Source organism: Pantherophis guttatus, chromosome 7 (genome assembly GCF_059756535.1).
Source record: "Pantherophis guttatus breed Tessera chromosome 7, ASM5975653v1, whole genome shotgun sequence".
NCBI classification, from domain to species: Eukaryota; Metazoa; Chordata; class Lepidosauria; order Squamata; family Colubridae; genus Pantherophis; species Pantherophis guttatus.
In genome coordinates, this window is record NC_142069.1 from 18,337,340 (window position 1) to 18,357,697 (window position 20,358).

General features: G+C 38.7%; 1 protein-coding gene across 4 annotated transcripts in view; it reads right to left on the bottom strand.

Annotated features, from left to right (window-relative positions):
- The window catches only part of TMTC1 (transmembrane O-mannosyltransferase targeting cadherins 1), a 168,062-nt gene that overhangs the window by 97,196 nt on the left and 50,508 nt on the right, over positions 1 to 20,358 (bottom strand). For 3 of the 4 annotated variants that reach the window (XM_060694491.2, XM_060694492.2, XM_087873708.1), the window contains 3 exons: positions 15,194 to 15,275; positions 13,980 to 14,083; positions 6,240 to 6,429 (listed from right to left, as the gene is read on the bottom strand). In XM_060694491.2, coding sequence (XP_060550474.2) covers positions 6,240 to 6,429; positions 13,980 to 14,083; positions 15,194 to 15,275 — 376 coding nt within the window. The remainder of the gene's footprint in view (positions 1 to 6,239; positions 6,430 to 13,979; positions 14,084 to 15,193; positions 15,276 to 20,358) is intronic. The other variant, XM_060694493.2, reaches the window with a different exon arrangement.

Consider the following 20,358-nt stretch of genomic DNA (forward strand, 5'->3'; position numbering starts at 1 on the left):
TGTGGCAAGAAAGGTCGTAAAATGGGGCAAAACTCACTTAACAAACATCTCACTTAACAACAGAAATTTTGGGCTCAATTGTGGTCATAAGTCAAGGACTACCTGTAAAGGTAGTCCTCAACCCATGACCACAACTGAGGCCAAAATTTCTGTTCCTAAGCAAGGCAGTTGTTAAATCAGTGGCAGCACCTTTTAGAACCTTTTTGCCCTGGTTATTAAGCAAATTGCTGCAGTTGTTAAGTAAATTGTGTGGTTGTTAAGCAAATCTGGCTTCCCACTTTGACTCTGCTTATCAGAAGTAAGCTGTGAAGGTCACAAATGGTGATCGCATTACCCCAGGACCCTGCAACTGGCATAAGTACATGCCAGTTGCCAAGTGTCTTAATTCTGATTACATGACCATGGGGATGCTGCAATGGCCGTAAGTGTGAGAACTGGTCATAAGTCACATTTTTCAATGCTGTTGTAACTTTGAATGGTCACTGAATGAGGACAACCTGTACATCATCTGAACTTAGGTTGTAATCTGATACACATTTCTTGGAAGCTTGTTTCTGAAGACACAGGTAGAGGTTTGCACTAGAACTTAATGTCAACTTAATGGTTAAGTAGCAGGTGTGGAATTAATTAACAATTATTATGCAAAATATTCTAATTATTTTATACATTAGGCTTAACCTGTTATTTAATTTAAAAGTGTTTGGAAACCAAAGCACAGAATTTTTTTTTTTTAAAAAACTTGTCATTCTTGTTCTCTTTGCTTCTTATGAGTTGGAAAGAAATTATGTACAGTATTCTCAAGAATTGTGACCCATAGAAAAGAAGGAATGGAACTTCGGAGAATAGCTTAATTAGGATGCCTACGCTGGCTGTGGGGAAATGAACGGTGTGTTTCCCTCATTATGAGAAATGAGACATCAAAAAGAACAAATGATACCCACAACAAGAGCACCATAATTTTCTGAAACAAGCAAGGCAATAATAGTGGAAAGCTGTTTTTCCCTTCTAGGCTTCCTCCCCTCTAGTAAAACAGTCCATGTCTGTTTCATGAACAGCATAAGAAAAACAAAAGGAGAGACGGAAAATTAGAGGGGAGGGAGGGAGAATAGCTAATCTACATAAATGCAGAAATGTTCAGCAACGAAATGAAGCCATCCATCTTCATAACTGAAATGTCTTCTATTCAACCCTTTCCAGCAATGCAATTATCCAAATTGTTTTTGTTGTTAGTTGCGAAGTTGTGTCCGACCCATCGCAACCCCATGGACAACGTTCCTCCAGGCCTTCCTGTCCTCTACCATCCCCCGGAGTCCATTTAGGTTCACACCTACTGCTTCAGTGACTCCATCCAGCCACCTCGTTCTCTGCTGTTCTCTTCTTCTTTTGCCCTCAATCTTTCCCAGAGGCTCTTCTTCAGGGAGTCCTTCCTTCTCATTAAGTGGCCAAAATATTTGAGTTTCATCTTCAGGATCTGGCCTTCTAAAGAGCAGTCAGGTTTGATCTCCTCTAGGACTGACCGGTTTGATCACCTTGCAGTCCAAGAGATTCGCAGGAGTCTTCTCCAGCACCAGTTCAAAGGCCTCAGTTCTTTGGCGCTCAGCCTTTCTTATGGTCCAACTTTCACAGCCATACATTGCAACTGGGAAAATCATAGCCTTGACTATAGGCACTTTTATCCAAATTACCAGTGAACAAGAAATTGGTATCACATTAGTCTATTGGTAGAAAGGAATCAATCCAGTAGACATGTTCTATACGAGAGGTCCTTGGTGCTCTCTGAGCATGGGTTTCTTGCAGACGTTTCATTATCCAACTAGGTAGGATCATCAGTGCTAGTAGGGAGAAGTAGGGAACACAGCCTTTCAATGGCTTGATGGCAATCATACCCTGCCCCTCAATTCAGACAACTAAACAAAACACATGGTCTCTCTCATTCTCTCAAATAGGAGCTGCTTCTGGAGAGCTAATCAGAAAGGATCTAGGGAAGTCACCAATGGCCAACTCGCTATGGCCAACTTGCCACGGCCAAGTCACTAAGGAACAATTCAAAACTGTATTAATTCTTTCATTCAGTTACTTTTATTATTATGGGTGACCACGTTTTCATCGAAATTATTGTAACTTTTGTAATTTCTGGATTGACTTTCTTTCTTTTGTTATTATTGGCCACCATTCCATTGAAATTAACTTTTTTTTTTTAAATTTGATTTATATGCCGCCCTTCTCCGGAGACTCAAGGCAGCTTACAATGCGTTAAGCAATAGCCTTCATACTTTTGTATATTTATACAAAGTCAGCTTATTGCCCCCACAAATTGGGTCCTCAATTTACCTACCTTAGAAAGGATGGAAGGCTGAGTCAACCTTGAGCCTGGTAAGATTTGAATTTACAGTAATTGCAGACAGCTGGTGTTAATCACAATGCTATCAGTCTGCTGAGCCACCAGGCTCTTGATGGCAAAACTTAACTTTTGCCTTTGTTGAATTGTCCTGCTACAAGTTGACCGTGGTGAGTTATCCCATCTTGAATCAGAAAAATGCAAATGGCATAAATAGGAATCTTTGTCTCTCATTGTAGAAGGATTCCATACCTAAGTTTTCTTGTCAGAAAAGTCCTGTCTGGCACCAATGGAATGAAAAATACAGGAAGACTGATGCCTTGAATCAGTCCCTTCTGATTTAAGAAAAATTCATACAACTGCACTGACAAGTTAAGAGCATGGACAGAATGACTCCATGCAGAGTTACGCATCTGGTTCAGCAATTACCCAGCTGTAATCATCCACGCTGAATACTCTCTGGAATAACTTTCTGCACATTTTCAATTTGTCAGTTTAACTGTGTGAATTGTTCCATTCGTTATTCCGGAGTCATACTCCTGCTTTTCCTTATTACTCACTTTAATACATGACAAAACCACTTCACACAAATGAAAGTTCGGCAGCTACACCACAGCTACCCAGATGATTTTTCTGTAATGGGAATCACAGAAGCAGGCTGTTCCTTGCTTTGCCTTGTGGCCCATCTAATGCTCAATGAAACATAAAACATCAACTCTGAATGTAAGATCGTTAAGAAGGAGAAAGGATCAGAGCATTCTTGAAACATGGGAAATAATGCATTGGTTGTTCCTAGGGCATGTCAAATTTTTCAATTTTCAATTTCCAAAGTACTCAAGGGGTACTCAAAAGTTGTGACATATCTTGGGGATTGTAAAGATATTTTGCTTGCTTTAATATAATTTAGATGTGCTTGGTAAGTAACATTTTGTTTGTTTCATCAGACATATCCTATCTAAATCCCCCAACTTCATACCATGCATGTTCTCTCAATTCATAAACATGATATGCCCCAAGCATTATGGGATTTATCCCAGATGGAGATTTGTCCTACCTTTGCAGAGCTGAAAGATGTGTGGAAACAATTTCTCATGTGTACAACTTAAGAAATATTTAATTGGTCCGCAAACTCTTAAAAAATGGTCCTTTGTAGCACTAAATCTGGATGTTCTTTAAAATATAAGGATAGCTTGCATGATTAATTTCACCTAACTGGAGTAGAGCTATAGCAGAACAGTGTATAACCACGAGTTCTTTACACAATTTTAGGTATGAAAGTACTCTGACTAAACTGGAGAAAGCAATTATGTTGGGAAAAGTTAGCAGTAAAAGGAAACCAGGCTGTCAAAGAACACAATGCCTGGACACCATCAAAGCTGACCCCAGCCAGAATAGAAAACTCAAAGAAGCAGTGCAAGACTGGAAAATGTGGAAAGAGTCACTTGGCCCATACTATCACCAAGAGTCACACATGACTAAGTGGATAATATCCTCAAACGGAGATGCATCTTTTCTTCGGCATAGCACCAAGGGATAATGGGATTGCCTTGATTTTGGCATAACGCGATGTGTGAATCCAGCTGCTATGGTTTGTAAAACATCATTTATGACTTAATGCATTGTGAGAACCAGTTAACTGTGATGTACGCTTAAATCCGTATGTATAATTGCAGTCCCTGAGTTGTCAGTCAAACCACATCTTTTTGTCTCCAACTTGGAAAAATGGCAAAATATGATTCAGAAAGCCTATTGTGCTTAATTAGAGCTTCCGTTGTATTTGAACAATGGTTGATCAAAACTCAAACATATAGTTCAAACAAAGCATTATATTATATTTCTAACTACACCTCCTACTCTATAGACCTTGCGGAGATGCAGAAACAGAAGCAGATTAACTTTGAACAAATTCTTATTTTTAATGGGGAAAGGGAGGTTTGCATCTGTAAATCTGCCATAGAACGAATGACACTAATTCAGTGAAATACAGTTTTGTAAAAAAAAACATACTGTAGTGTATATAGATTTGCCTCCTTGGGGGGGGGGGGGGAAGCACAAATGTTATTGTTCCTTATTTGATTTATATGGGCACCTCTCCAACTGGAGCTTAAGGCAAAATAGCAGATTTTGGAACAAGGTATAAAATACTTTGGAAACACAACCCACTCTCCCACACAGCAGATAGCAAAAGCCACCTGAGTATTTTGCTTTATGAGCAAAAAAAAAAAAACATGTGTAAGAACAAGCAACTCCTTTGTCTTCACAGTAAAGTCTCATAATATTTCCAACTGCTAGTTGGGTTACTTTGTGTAATCCAAGTCTCTAGAGCATTATAAAGTACTCATGATTAAATTTACACATAGCTCATCTTCCAAGTTTCATTGCCAACACTAGATTCTGAGTGTGTTTGCACTCAGTGTGTAGGCTAAATTGTCAGATGTTTTCTAAATAACATGCATTTTTTTTAACAATGGAAAACATTCGGTGAGCACTTGCTTTGTGATTTCTTAACAAATAAGTTTAAGGTTACAAGAAAAAGGATTAAGATTGAAGAGTTTAAAGATCTTTTAGTAAAAAAAAAACCATCAGAAATAGATGAAACTAGGAAAGTCCAAGTTTTCCATTATGATACATTAAGAAGCCTTAGGCACATCCTAATACACTATTCTTACTTCTTTTTTTAACCCACTCATTCCATCTGCAGACCTCTCTTTTTATACTCCTTTATACAAATTTTATACAAATTTGGTTATGGAGGGATCCTAAGGAAGAGCAAGTTGATCTTTTGCAGGTTTTCTATTAAGATTGCAGTGGGTTAAGTAATCAAGAAGGATCCTAGACACAACAATAAATAAAAATGTTCCTGCCAAGCAAAATTCTAACATATTCGCCCCAATACCCAACAGCTAGAAGTCCAGGAAAAATTGAAACTGATTTTGCAGAAATATCACATCCACAGGGTCCTCTTTTATGGATGCATAAAAACTGATACAAGCAACCTCTATCAAAGCAATTCTGACAAATTTATTTCAAAGAAGAAAGGTATTATTCCGTTCCTTTGAGTATGTGAATGGATTAATACTGATGTTAGTTGTCTGGATTGCTAGTTTGTTTATTTCTATTGCTGTAGTTCTATGTATTGGTCGTGTTTACATTATTTTTACATAGTAGGCCACCCAGCATCACGATGGAGTTGGGTTCTGCCAAAGTTCACTTAAATGGATAAATAAACATGCGCTATCATTTTCACCCTAGCAAATCTCCATGACTCCAAGTCACACCACCATAATGCAGGAGGAGGAGGAATTAACATAAAATTAAATGTATTTGCTTTCCCATTCCTATTCCTATTCCTCTCCTTATTTTTTTTTTTTAAAAAGAACTCGTTGGGAGTTCCTTTCCCCTAATTTATTGAGATTTCTTGAATAATCTACAATTATTTGGGGCAAACCAGTAAATCATAAATCATGGCTTATAAAATATAATGTTTATACTAATACAGTATGCTAAGGCAGCATGAACCAGCATGGTTTAGCACGAACCAAGGGTCTGTCTAGCCAACATCTTCCATATAAAGAACAAACCCTGTTTCCCCGAAAATAAGACATCTCCTGATAATAAGCCCAATCGGGCTTTTGAGTGCATGTGCTACAATAAGCCTCACCTGAAAATAAGCCCTTCCCAAAAATATTTAAATGCAGAGCTGGAAATCAGGTAAAATGGCAAAAGGAACCTTATCTTGCTCCACGCGCCCCAAAATAATAAGACCTCCCCGAAAATAAGGCCAAGCACTTATTTTGAGGTTCAAAAAAACATAAGACAGGGTCTTATTTTCGGGGAAACACGGTACTACATGTGTTTGGAACACAAAGGTAAACCTCAGTGTAGAAAAAAGCTTTTTTACCTTAAATGCTACAAAACAATGTAGACAAAGGAGAAGCATCACGAAGGCCAGGATCAGGGTAGCGAAATTCCTCAGGTCCCAGATTGATTCAACCAGAGGAATACTTCCAACCTGCCAGTCGTAGCACAGCGTAATCGGGGCTAGTAGAAGCCAGGCGTTGAAGGCCAGGAGGTAGGAATAAGTAAGAAACCTGCAAAAAGAAACACAAAATAAAACAATCGACATGTTTCTTCAAAGGAAGAAACAGCCAGTTCAATAGGACTATACAATGCTTCAGATTCAACCCCCAAAAGCTGATTCCAAATATGAATTTGCCTGATCCGGAAAAGGGGGGGGGGGAGAGACACACAAATGCTTTAAAATGTTGCAGAGAGACTCTGCAGGTACTCCTCAATTTATGACTACAATTGGGCCAGAACTTTCATCACTAGGCAAACAGTCATTAAGTGAGCCACATGTGATTTCATGATCGTTTTGCTGCAGTCATTAAGCAAATCACACACAGTCATTAAGTGAATCCAGCTTCCCCCATTTGCTTGTCAATGGAAAAGTCGCAAATGACAATCCCAGGACATTGTAATCATGATAAATACATTCTGGTTACCAAGAACCCAAATAGCGATCGCATGACTGTTGGGATACCGAAATGATTAAGTTCAAGGACCGATCATAAGCCATTGTTTTCGGCGATGTCTTAACTTTGAATGGTTGCTAAATGAATGGTCACAAATTGAGGACTGTCTGTAGGTTCAGGATCCTGCATGTTCTGAAACATTTTTAGGAGACTGGATCCAAAAACAGCATGGCCCTAGTGTTCAAGTTCTCAGCACATACTGGATGAGTTCATGTTAATCTTGGATTACTGAATCAGTCCCAATGGCTGTGTTCACATGTTATGCTAAGTCAAGCACATGATAGCTTAGCATACTGTGTAGATCTACATCACGTTGAGCTTCTTGGAGAAAATACAAAGTATGCACATGAAGAAAGTGTGAAAACGTATTACTCGTATATTATCTTTCTTTAAATTTGAAACTTAAGGAATACAGAGGTCTCAAATTATTTAATTTTGATAAAAAAAATATTAACTGGTTAGCACAGAGGGTAAGAATCAGTGGTGAAATCCAAATTTTTTTACTACCGGGTCTGTGGGCATGGCTTGGTGGGCGTGGTGTGGCTTGGTGGGCGCTGCTTGGTGGGTATAGCAGGGGAAGGATACTGCAAAATCTCCATTCCCACCCCACTCCAGGGGAAGGATACTGCAAAATCCCCATTCCCTCCTCACTTCTGGGGGAAGGATATTGCAAAATCTCCATTCCCATCCCTCTCTGGGGCCAGCCAGAGGTGGCATTTGCCGGTTCTCCGAACTACTCAAAATTTCTGCTACCAGTTCTTCAGAACCTGTCAGAACCTGCTGGATTTCACCCCTGGTAACAATCACCACAGGGGAGATCTCAGAGAAATAATAAACAATAGATACCACAATTACAATAAAATACAAAGCTATTTAAAGTAATAGAAACTGTATATTTACACAGGGAACCTCTTGTCCCATTCAGACAGGACAGATAGTGGCGAGAGAGGCAATTCATCATGATACTTGTGTTATCTTGAGTTCTTCAGCAACCCAGGCCTTGGGTTCCCTCTTCCCGTTCAGCACTGGAAATGGTGCCAGAACATATAAACATCGGATTGTTTTTCTTATGGACTAGCTAGGCTACTTATGTTTTATATTAAAAACCAATATTATGCGGTCTGGTAATACAGTATGTGCAAACTGAAGAGGAAGCAAAGATTACAATGTTAACCCCAGCAAGATATGGCAACCATTACAGGAACCAAGAAATCAGAGAAAGTGATTAAAGCCTTTAAATATAGTTGAGACAACACAATGAACTATATTGTGTGAAGCCAGCAAGTGTCTGAGTTCTTATGTATTTGTTATATCCAGAATTTCTCTTCTTCCCATTGTTTGTGAAAAGGGATATTAGATTTGTTCAATACTTTATACATCTTCCCAGAAACTATATTTAACAAAAACATGAAAAATATGGATATCATCTCAATGGTTTTTCATTGTTTTGTTTGGGACCTCTTAAATTCTTCTCATACTGTCTGTCAACTTCTGTTGACTGACTTATTTCCCAGATTCTAAAACATTCATCACATGCTCTTCGTAACTGTCTGGTTCACATCTCAGCTCATCACAACAGGAAATCTCTTGGTTACATTACTTTTTGCCCAATCATGAAAGTTCATTTGAACAGTTTAGAATTGAATTGCCAAACATCACAGTAGGAACCACAGAAAGCTCATATTGATTCACTGCAAGCCAGTTTGAAAACTCATGGAGTTTTCCCATTTGTGAACTACCTTCCCATTTTAATTGCGGTGGATCAAAATCTAAGACTGCCATACATCAAGGGGTATTAAACTTAGAGCCAGAGAATCAAGATCCTAAGAATTATTTCATGAGGCTTTCTTTAGTGGCTCTTCCATTGCTTTGCAAAACATATTGAAGACTTAAAAGCATATCTCCACAGCTAATGCATTTGGTATCACTGATATAAGCAACCTAAGGATAAAAAAACACAATAAATTGAGGTCTATTAAGGACACAGGGCTATAATTGGATATGAAAAATAGCAAACACATCTATGAATATGAGTATCAAATCTGTATACTCCCACCTGCCTCTGGCAAGGAACACAAAAAACGAATTGCTATAGAGAGAATAATATAGAGGGAAGCTTTATAATAGCTTTAAGCTATTATTTTCCTGGGATGAGCTACAGATACTTGAGAAATTTCACTATTGGATTACATATTCCAGAGATGCAGATCTAACCTAATAATGCTTTTTTGCTCTTTTCTGTTTGTAAAAAGGTAAAGGTGTCTGACTGACTGACGTGTCTGACTCTGGGGCACGATGCTCACCTCCATTTTTTGATTGAGGGAGCCAGCATTGTCCAAAGACACTTCCATGGTCATGTGGCCAGCACATTTATACGGCAAAGGTGCATGGAATGCTGTTACATTCCCACAGAAATGGTACCTATTAATCTATTTACATTTGCATGCTTTTGAACTGCTAGGTAGACAGGAGCTGGGGCAGGAACGGGAGCTCACCCCATCATGCAGAGTTTGGGTCTCAAACAGGGCTGTTAGCTCTCCAGGTGACAAGCTCAATGTCTTCATTGGCTGGAAAACATTACCCCAATACTTCTAAATACTTCTTTTTCATCAGGTTCGCTGGATTCGCCATTTGCGTCCCTTTCTTGATCGGGATTCCCTGTGCACAGTCACTCATGCCCTTGTCACCTCCCGCCTGGACTATTGCAACGCTCTCTACATGGGGCTCCCCTTGAGGAGCACCTGGAGGCTCCAACTGGCGCAGAGTGCGGCCGCGCAGGTGGTAATGGGAGCGACATGGCGTTCCCATGTAACACCTCTCCTGCGCAAGCTGCACTGGCTCCCAGTGGTCTTCCGGGCGCGCTTCAAGGTTTTGGTTACTACCTTTAGAGCGCTCCATGGCTTAGGACCTGGTTATCTACGGGACCGCCTACTACCACCAATAGCCTCCCACCGGCCGGTACGCTCTCATAGAGAGGGGCTCCTCTGGGTGCCATCGGCCAAACAATGTCGACTGGCAGCCCCTAAGGGGAGAGCCTTCTCTGTAGGGGCACCTACTATCTGGAATGAGCTCCCCCCGGAGATACGGAGGATCCCGGATCTGCGCACCTTCCGCCGCGCTCTCAAGACTTTTTTATTCCACCAGGCGAGCCTGGCCTAATCTTTTCCCTTTTTCTTTTTAATATGAAATTTTTAATCTGTTTTTAAATGATTGTGGTGTTTTAAATCTGTCTGGGCTAAATTGTTTAATTCGGTTTTATTCTGTTTTTAAATTTTGTATTTATGTATTTTATCGTTTGGCTGTTCACCGCCCTGAGTCCTTCAGGAGTAGGGCAGTATATAAATCAAATAAAGATAAAGATAAAGAAGAGATAAAAATATATTTTGGAAGTAGATTTATTCAACAATGTGGGATATAGATCAAATGCATTTGTGTATTTAAATGTGTTTTTTTAACTGTTGAGTAATGCAGAATCAGGTGATAAAGAGCCTTTAAACAAATCCCCTGAAACCTGTACTGATACAGACTACAGGTAGTCCTTGACTTACAATAATTCTTTTAGCGAACATTCATATAGCCGCACTGAAAAGGTGACTCATCATCAGTTCTTGCACTTACAACCATCACAATATCCCATCGTCACATCATCAAAATTTCGGTTCTCAGCAACTGACATGTATTTACTGGGTCAAGCAATTGCTATTTGCAACCTTCCTACCTGGCTTCTGACAAGCAAAGTTAATGGGGGAAACTGGATTCACTTAACAGCCGTATTATTCACTTAACAACTGGCATGATTTGCTTAATAACTTGTAGCAAAAAAAAAGGTCCTAAAATCAGGCGTGAGTCACTTAACAGTTGTTTTGCTCAGCAATGAAAATTATGATCCCAATTGCGGTCCCACAAAGGCTGTACAAAAATGGAAAAAGAGGTAGCAATTGTATCTACTTGAAAAAAAGAGGCTTAAGAGGAAGTAAAAAAAATCTGTTAGAATGTTTTGATTTAAGAAACATTTTTAAAGAAAAACTTAAGTGTTTTAAAATAGATGGGGGGGAAGTATTTTTCCCTTTAAGGTTAAAGAATCTGAAAGAATACAGTGAATCTTGTTAATATAAATGGTGATTTGTTTATAAAGATTATTAAGTGCAACTAGAAATGTTATGTGCGTTGGACCTGGTCTTTGGGTGTTAAGTGTATTTCATTGTATGGGTATACTGTGTATACACGTACAATGATAATAAAGTTGTTGTTGTTGCTATTATTATTATTAAAAATACATATTATTTCCACAGCAAGGAAGATAAAGCAGAAATGATTAAATTGATTGTTGTATTTAAAAAGGAGAATATAATTGTATTTTTTATTTGGCTATCACTTCTGGATTTTGTGCAATAAAAAAATGAAACTTTGACATTGGTTATGACAATTAGATAGAAATGGCTCGTTTTACACATTAGTTTTTACACTAATGTGTAAAAGTAAAAAGTTGAGGCTGTAATATTATCTTGTACTGTGCTAAAAAGAGTCAGAAGTTAACGCCTTTTTTCTTTCTTCCCTTATACCTCATATTTTCTCTCCCCCTTTCTCCCCACCCTTAATTTCCAATTTTTCTTTTTCTTTCCATTTTATACATTGATAAAACAATAGAAGTCTAAGATAAAAAAAGAAACAAGAGGCTTCCTATGAACTCCTATGTACTTGTATTGACCTCCTAAAAGAATTGGCACAGCTCTGACACAGGCCACCTGTGTGTCTATATGCAGATTATCAGAACAAGAGTACAATAATTTACCAGTTCCGATATATCCACATCTACATACACGTACAGGAGAAGCTATGATAATTAACTTTTGGAAATGATTTATTTGACCAAGACAAGTATGCCAGCAATACCAAGGAAGAGAAAGCTGGGTTATCTAACAGCAGTGCCTGGACATAAACCAATTCAGCTAAGATAGAAAGCTCATAAATAACAGAACCTGGTTACAATTGCAACCGCAGTGCTTTATAACCTTATTATAAAGTGCTTTATCAAGCACTGGTTGATTTAGAGCCTATGCAAAAGATGAGAACACTCCTGAGAAAAAAGCTCTCAGTCTTAAGTAGCAAAGAAAAATTATTATTCTGACTAAAAGCCATTACGGTAGTCTTCCTGTGTTTAGGTAGAGTGAACATTCTGTTGGTTATCTAAGAAACGAAACAAATGGATCTTTAAAAGGAGATCTGGTTTACAGTGGGATGTGGTGGCTCAGTGGCTAAGACGCTGAGCTTTTCGATCGAAAGGTCGGCACTTCAGTGGTTTAAATCCCTAGTGCCGCGTAATGGGGTGAGCTCCCATTACTTGTCCCAGCTTCTGCCAACCTAACAGTTCAAAAGCACGTACAAAATGCAAGTAGAAAAATAGGGACCACCTTTGGTGGGAAGGTCACAGTGTTCCGTGGACCTTGGGCATTTAGTCATGCCGGCCACATGACCACGGAGACGTCTTCGGACAGCACTGGCTCTTTGACTTTGAAACAGAGATGAGCACCGCCCCCTAGAGTTTAGAACCACTAGTACATATGTGCGAGGGGAACCTTTACCTTTATGGCTTACAAACTTAGCCATGTTGTTCTTTTCTACTCTACCTTCTTATGTTGAGCCCTGAGAAAATGTGCTTCTCCAGAAACTCGGAGTTTACTCGTCTGCCAAGATACAAAGAGCTGTTTCTCTAGGCTGCTCTCTCGGATGGTGGCTTGTCTGCTGTAGCTTCTCCAAACATGCTCAGGGATAAACCTGGTCAGATCAGGTCAAAGAACTCAAAATATTGAAGGTTTGCATTGCAATTCCTTGTGTCTTCCAAAGATGGGACTTCAATTGTATTCTCAGCACTAAAGGTTTCCCTGTGATCATTTTCACAAAGTGCAAATTTAAAACATGACAGCTTCACGCGGATTTCTCTCTCCTTTCAAAGAAACTGCCTAATTTAAACAAGGACCTAACAAGACCACTTCGTAAAACATCACTTTGAGGGGAATTCTGATGGGTATTTAACAAAGCCAGCAGCTGCATGGTTTTGATGCGATGAACCGAAAGGTAGGGAAAAGATCAGGAAAAAAACTCCGAAAAGATGTGTTGTTTCTTCTCTAGAAATCCAATTTCTATATTCTCTTAGGTATTTTGGCATACATTGCTTCCTCTTTTAAGTTTACAAATGGCTGCTCCAAATTTTGGGGGGGGGATTGTTTATGTTATAGTTTCCTCCCACGCTGCATCAATCATAGCTTTATTGTATTTCTGGCTTGCTCTGAAGAGGGGAAATAACTCTGCTTTTTATTCTCTGAATTCCATGGGGAGATGGCAGTGCACAATCCCACAAATATACAGCAAAACGGCATACTTAATAAGCATTTATCCAAGCTGATGATGCTTATATGTCTTGTATCACTTAGCAGGGACAGCACCCAGAGGACCTGTTCAAAATCTGGCAGATAAGCAGGATGGATCCTGATTAATATTTGGATGGCCTCAAATATCAGATCTGCGGATTTGTTATAAAGCTTACTCAATATTCTGCATAATCAAAGTTTTTAAACTGGGCTTTTCCCTCATATTAAATTCTTCTGTGAATGAAAAAGCCATTCAGAGTATGCTCTTAAAACAACCATCAGACCAAAAAGATTTGGGGACTTCTAATTTATACAAAGCATCCAAGAATCCTCAAAAGAAAGACTGATAAACCAATGATGTGATGTGGAGAATCACACAGTCCATTCTTGAAGGCTAAATTGGAATGAAACAAATGAGGTAATTGCGGTACGAGCAGGTGGCTGATAATCACATTTAACACCTTATCAAAATATACTAGGTGATCTATGAATTTCAAAGCATTCAAGATACATTTTGGAACTGGAAGTATTCACATGTGAATGTCTCCAAATGGGAGACTTCCTGAAATATTTACATTGACATGATTTAATGGCAATGAGTTTAAACTCAGAGGAATAACAGAACTCCTAAGTTCATTTTATTAAATGCAGTTTTGAGGGGAAAGACGACAAGGCATATAGACTAAATTTGGCTTATATTTGGTTTATATTGAAAAGAAGTAAATCCCGGTTGAATACCTTGTAAGAAGATATGGTGAGAATGAAGCTGGATTGTCCTGCTCTGAAAATGCTGGCATGGAACCTCCCATTATCCATAGGCGAAAATACATAAGTAGGATCACCTTCAGATAAGAAGAGTAAATTCTTGGATTATTAAAGAGAAACCCAATTGTACATGGCCAGCAAACCTAAATCTATTACAATACTTCATTGTTACTGGTCATCCCATTGCATCAAGTGATAACCTATCATTCCAAACTGAAATGGTGATTCTTTATTATCTCCAAAATACAAAAATGGAGGGGGCGGGGAATAATTTGAAGGCTGGTTTATCATTCATAAATGTACATGTATTTTATTGGGTGAATTAATGAGCTGTTTCTAGACTGGAGCAAAGTTTGGATATAATACAATTCAGTTTTCTGGTCAGCTAGCAAAAGAAACTTCTACCTGAGCTTCTCCGAAAGGTGCTTTTTCAAGAGGCAACTGGACTTTCTGGTTTTTCTTCGAAGACGTTTCACTTCTCATCCAAGAAGCTTCTTCAGCTCTGACTGGATGGTGGGGAATGGAAGGATTTATACTCCTTACAGACAGCTGGTCATTTGCATTCTTTTAGCAAGTCCTTAAAGAGGTTTATCTGTGTCATCAGGGTCACCTGAGTGGTGCAAATGGGTGTGGAGGCTTCTTGGAACTGTTGAAAGGACTGTGATGCAGATTGGAGATGAATAATGTCGTATTCCTCCCCCTCTGTTGAGAGAGGGCTGTTCAATTTTGACATAGATGGCCTCTTTAGGTGACCCGGATGACACAGATAAATCTCCAGGTGACTTTAAAGACTCGCTAAAAGAATGCAAATGTCAGCTGTCTGCAAGGAGTATACAGTAAATCCTTCCATTCCTCACCATCCAGTCAGAGCTGAAGAAGTTTCTTGGATGAGAAGCAAAACGTCTTCAAAGGAAAATCAGAAAGTCCAGTTGCCTCCTGAAAAAGCACATTTCAGACAACCATGACCTAGATGACTGAGAATCTCCATAGACATTTACCTAGGCTTGGATTGATCAAAAAGATTTCTAATGCTGAAAACATTTTCATCTTAACCTGTTCTAATCAGCACATCTTTGAGTTATGACTGCCCTGCTGAATTAGTTTATTCTTCACACTCAGGTACTGATAGAATATAATTCACCTGAAGACATTAAAGGAGTAAGAAAATGATTTATAGCAATACTTACATAGGTAAGTACCAAGGCAGCCCTCTTTAAAAAAGGTCTTGTGGAATATAAGAATTTCTGCTTGTTACTCGCAGTCAGGTAACTAAAATACAGCAGGAGAAAAAGAAGATTATGATTTTTATAAATTTCAGTATTGGTGGACATTAATACTTTGCTAATTTATTTCTAAAGTGGTCTTTTCCACTGACCAGTGTGAACTGTATTCACAGTTTAAAATAATGGTGTTTAGGCCAATATAAAGGAACATAAATAGAAGAAAAATAAGGAGGCTTCATTATCATAGCAACACATAGACAGTTCTCAAAGTGTGAAGGAATCCAACAGCAATTAGTATCAGCCAGATGGCTGGGTGCTCTTGCTTCTCACCTCTTTAAGCATTCATAATATACCTCAGAAAATCTGAATCTTTAGGCAGAACCAGCAGTCATATAATAGTATCTATAGTTCAGCTGTGTGTATCATTATTATTATTATTTTGCTTTAATTTATATGCCATCCTTCTTCGGAGACTCAGGGCGGCTTACAATGCGTTAAGCAATAGCCTTCATATTTTTGTATATTTATACAAAGTCAGCTTATTGCCCCTATAATCTGGGTCCTCATTTCACCTACCTTTGAAAGGATGGAAGGCTGAGTCAACCTTTAGCCTGGTGAGATTTGAACTGGCAGTAATTGCAAGCAACAGATGTTAATAACAGTGCTTTAGTCCACTGTACTACAGGCTCTTTAACATATGGGCTAGATGTTTAAATTTTTCCTCAGTAATTGAAGTGTATTTCTCAGAAGGGCCAGAGGCGTTCAGAAGTGTGCAAATATTGTAAACTCCCTGGCCCTTTATTATTATAAATAAATAATAATTCTGCTTCTTCAAAGTCCAACTTTTGTTTCCAAAGAGTCATCATCCTCTTTTAATAACCTCATAATCCTTTGAGGGGTGGAGTCTGGGCAACTGAACAGAGCTGAGTGTTTACTGGCCGGATGCCCTTCCTGTCACCAATGTAGAGTGTTTTTTTTCAGCAGATATATTCCCAGTGTGCCCAGAGAGAGAAATATCTGCCTCTACCTAGGATCGAACTCACAGCCTCCTGATTGTGAGGTGAGAGCTCAACCTCTAGGCTGCCGCACCACTTTTGTTTCCAAAGAGTATCAGAGGAAAATATCATGGTTTGCACAATTCTGATCTTTCTGGTTAAACTGGAGAAGAATGTGTGCGTATACAAGACTGTATCAAGATCTGGGATGTTCCAGGTCAAGTAAGGAATGGATTGAGAATTCTTTGAAAGCATTTTTCTGATAAAATTCTTGTATTTCCTTCGGCCACAGAATGGTTATGGAAGAGAACATCTTGGTCCAATGAACAACTACCAAATGCTCATCACTTGATGTATGAGATAACCCAGCAATCAAACTGAAGCAATCCAGCATTATGTATAAAAAGGATGCTGGAAGGAAGGAAGGAAAAAAACCAAGGTTCCATCTTCCACTCCATCAAGGTTCATCTCAAACAGCACTCTCAGGGGACTTCCCATGCCCTTTTGTCACCTAGCCAATTCAAAGAAGAGTCTCTGATATACGTGAGATTTGAATGAGAGAGAGATAAAGAAAGAAAATGTATGTTTACGTTGCTAAAATAAAGCTTTTTAAAATTTACTGATAGTCTCCTGGAACTATTGGATATCATACCATGAATTTGTTCTGGTGCTGAACAAATGATTCCTGATTCTATAGAAACACTCCAGATACTTTACAATGAATCAATATTTAAGCATCATATTACAGTAGATGTTTGTATTTGATCTTCTTGGCACCTTTGTCAAGTACCTGATTAGACTAAAATGCTCTTTTCTTACAAAAATCAAAAGTCTGTTTTTGTCAGACAATCAATAGCTCCCATTTTAACATTATTTCTAGCAAGTCTTACTATTTTGGTGCAGAGTTATTAGAGGAATCAATCTGAGCAGTTTCTTCACCACCATTTCTCCTTTGTATGCTTTTTAAATGTCCACTCAAAAGAAAGTGTACTCTGTAAAACCTTATACATTTTTATGACTTCAGCAACCAGAATAAGAGAATAATAGAGTTGGAAGGGACCTTGGAGGTCTTCTAGTCCAACCTTCTGCTCAGACAGGAAACCCTATAAAGAATTGGACACATTGGCTTTCCGATTTCTTCTTTAAAATTTCCAGTGTTCCATAACTTCTGGAGACAAAATGTTCCACTGATTAATTGTCTCACTGTCAGGAAATTTCTCCTTAGTTCTAGGTTGCTTCTCTTACAAGAACTAATTCCAGGAAGGACTACTGTATCCTAACAGAATTGTAGGTGGAAAAGGAACAAAAGTGAATGAGAAACATTGCAAAATGTTCTGCCTAGCCGATGGCATCATTTATCCTAGTTGACAATGTACCATGAAATGTTCTCTACTGTTTCTGTCAATCTTGTCCCCTTCTTAAGCATCGGATAGCTCCTTACGTTCTCTACAGATACATAAGAGGGGGATTCAGCCTTGTCATCTCTCTCCTAAACATCAGCTTGCTCATGACTTGAGTAACATTTCTCTTCTAATTATACAATCTACAAATAAATACCTTGGAGTTTCCTGAAACTCAGTTAGTGTAGATCCTGGTTACTCTCCATGGCATATCTACTATGTGAAACTCACTATCTCATTGAAAACTCAAGCATTTTCTGTGAACCAGGCACCCCAAGCAGAGATCAAGTGTGGCAGATTATTGTCTCTCAAAAGAGGAAATTACATTAGACCTTCACAACTTGGGCATGTTTGGGCCATTCACATGGAAACCCAGAGTCTTAATATTTAGTGAGTCAATCCCTGGCATGATCCACAGCAGCTTCCTTAGTTCCATCTCCTCAAAGGAATCTTTTGAAAATTCTTCTGCTCAGAAATCTCAAGAGTCTCAGAAATGCAGCAGCTGAGCTTGTTAAAAATCTCCACTAGGCCAATGGAAGCTTGGTAATAAAGTAATTGTGTGTGGGATAGAGAGTTAGAGTAGGTAGGTAAACTAGGTAGAAGATAGAGAGGGCTGGGGAAAGTATTTCCCCTTATATCTTACTCTGAGTCTCTTTCATAGAAAAAAGCAGGATGTGTAGCACAAGCCTTTGTGATAGGCAGGCAAGATACAGCATCTGTGTCTGGCAGATTAAGTACTATACACACAAATCATTTCTGGTCTTCTTCTATTTTACCTGCTCAACCTTGCACTATTTTGGTTTTCTCTCTGACATCCAGTCTCTAGTACTGTGACCCTAGTCTGCTCCCCATATTTTAGTATCTCTAATTCACAGCTAATTCACAGATAAGCATTGCAAAGAATATTTAATTGGTCATTATAACAGCATGGTAAGTACTTCTACAATGAAATATTCAGTAAGGAATATCTACAAAAAAAAAACCCGAAAAGGAATTTCAAAAGAATTAAAAAGGAAAGGAACTCACTTACAAATTACCCCTTATCAAAATCACTAAGAAATGCTTAATTAGCCAATAACTTTTCTGATACACTTGGATCATAGACAAACATAGAAGACATACAAAACACAAGGAGATTTCAAACATAAGGGGAATATGAAGATGTGAAACTTTTCTTAAAAAGATTATCCCAAAATGGTGGGGGTGGTGATAATTATTGTTTCAAGAACTCATTTTATTACCGAAGACATCTGGGAAGATAGCCAAATAAAATTCAAGATCTTGTGTCTTGAATTTTACAATGGTGCTAAAAGTTTCTAGAATTGTGTAAATCAGCAACTCCGACAACAAGACACCTTATCTTTGTCAAAATGAAAAGTGAGAGGCCTGTAAAGAAAGTGGGGTCATTCCAATCAAACCCCTATTACTCCGATAATATCTGACTCTGGACTTAAGATCTTGCTACTCATGTTTTGGAGAACACAGTATCTTATTTCATAGGTTTCTAAAAGCATTAAACTGGCTGAACTACATCTTCAGTTCATTCTTTGAATCAGGACCCTGGATTCTTACTCTAAATTCCTGCCTCTTCTGGTCTTTATAAACCAGAATTCATGAACATGGTGATTACACATAGTTTGCAAAGAAGCCAAAGAAAAAAGCTTAATAATGGTTAAACTAGACATCATCACAGTGATAAGATGGAGGCCATCACAGCCTTGAATTCCAACACAAGAAACAGGAGCAAAATACAGTCTCTCTATACAATTTTATGTACAACTAATCCTAGCTGATCAAAAGGCAAAAAAATATAATTATTTTTTTCATTTTCACAACGGGGATAAAAGATGGTCTGTTTTATTATCTATTTATAATCTATTATCTATTAGGCAATAGGCCACAAAGTAAGTACTACATTCAGACTAGAAAATCATGAAAAGCAATATAGGTAACCAACATTCTGGATGAATCCTGCGGCCTCAAGAAAAATGTAATGGTTGAGAGATATCTGTTCTCTTTTTACATGATACTGAGAGAAAGGGAAAGGTGCAGAGATATCACAAAACTAAAAATTCTGGAATTTACACATAATCTTAGAAACATAAAGTTGTTGTGGTCCACCAGCAGCCTGCAGAGCTGGCAGCAGAGTCGGACAGTGAGGAGGCTGGGGAGGAACATGGGCCAGTCCTGTAGTCTGGGGAAGGTTCAGACGAGGGCTCTGTGTCAGAGGCAGAGAAAGGGTCATCTGGGAGGTACATGCTGCCTCCGGAGCCTCCAGATTCAGATCTCAGTGAGGCACCCAGTGTGCGCATGTGCAGAGCTGCCGAAAGGCAAGAACAGTTAAAACAAAAGGGACAACTCAGGAGTAGGGCTTGGAGATGATTGGCCCCTCCCATAAGGCTTAAAAGAGGAGCAAAGGCACGTGGGCCTTTGCAGGAAGCAACGTTGTTAATCCTGTGCAGTTTAAAGTCTGTTTGATTCTGGACTCCGTGTGGCTTTGCCAATTAAGTCTTTGGCAGTATGTCAAGGGAGATAAAGGTGGGTTATTATCAGCCTTATTTGGAAGGACTCTTCACAACTATTTGGGACTCATCTGTGAATGAACAGAATTCACAGCTGTTAAAATAAAACAGGTTTTTGGGACTACTCGTGTGTTTTACTGACTCAGTAAACCTAGCCAACTACAATTGGCTAGGTTTACACAACACACAAGTCATAAGCCATGAAATAAGTA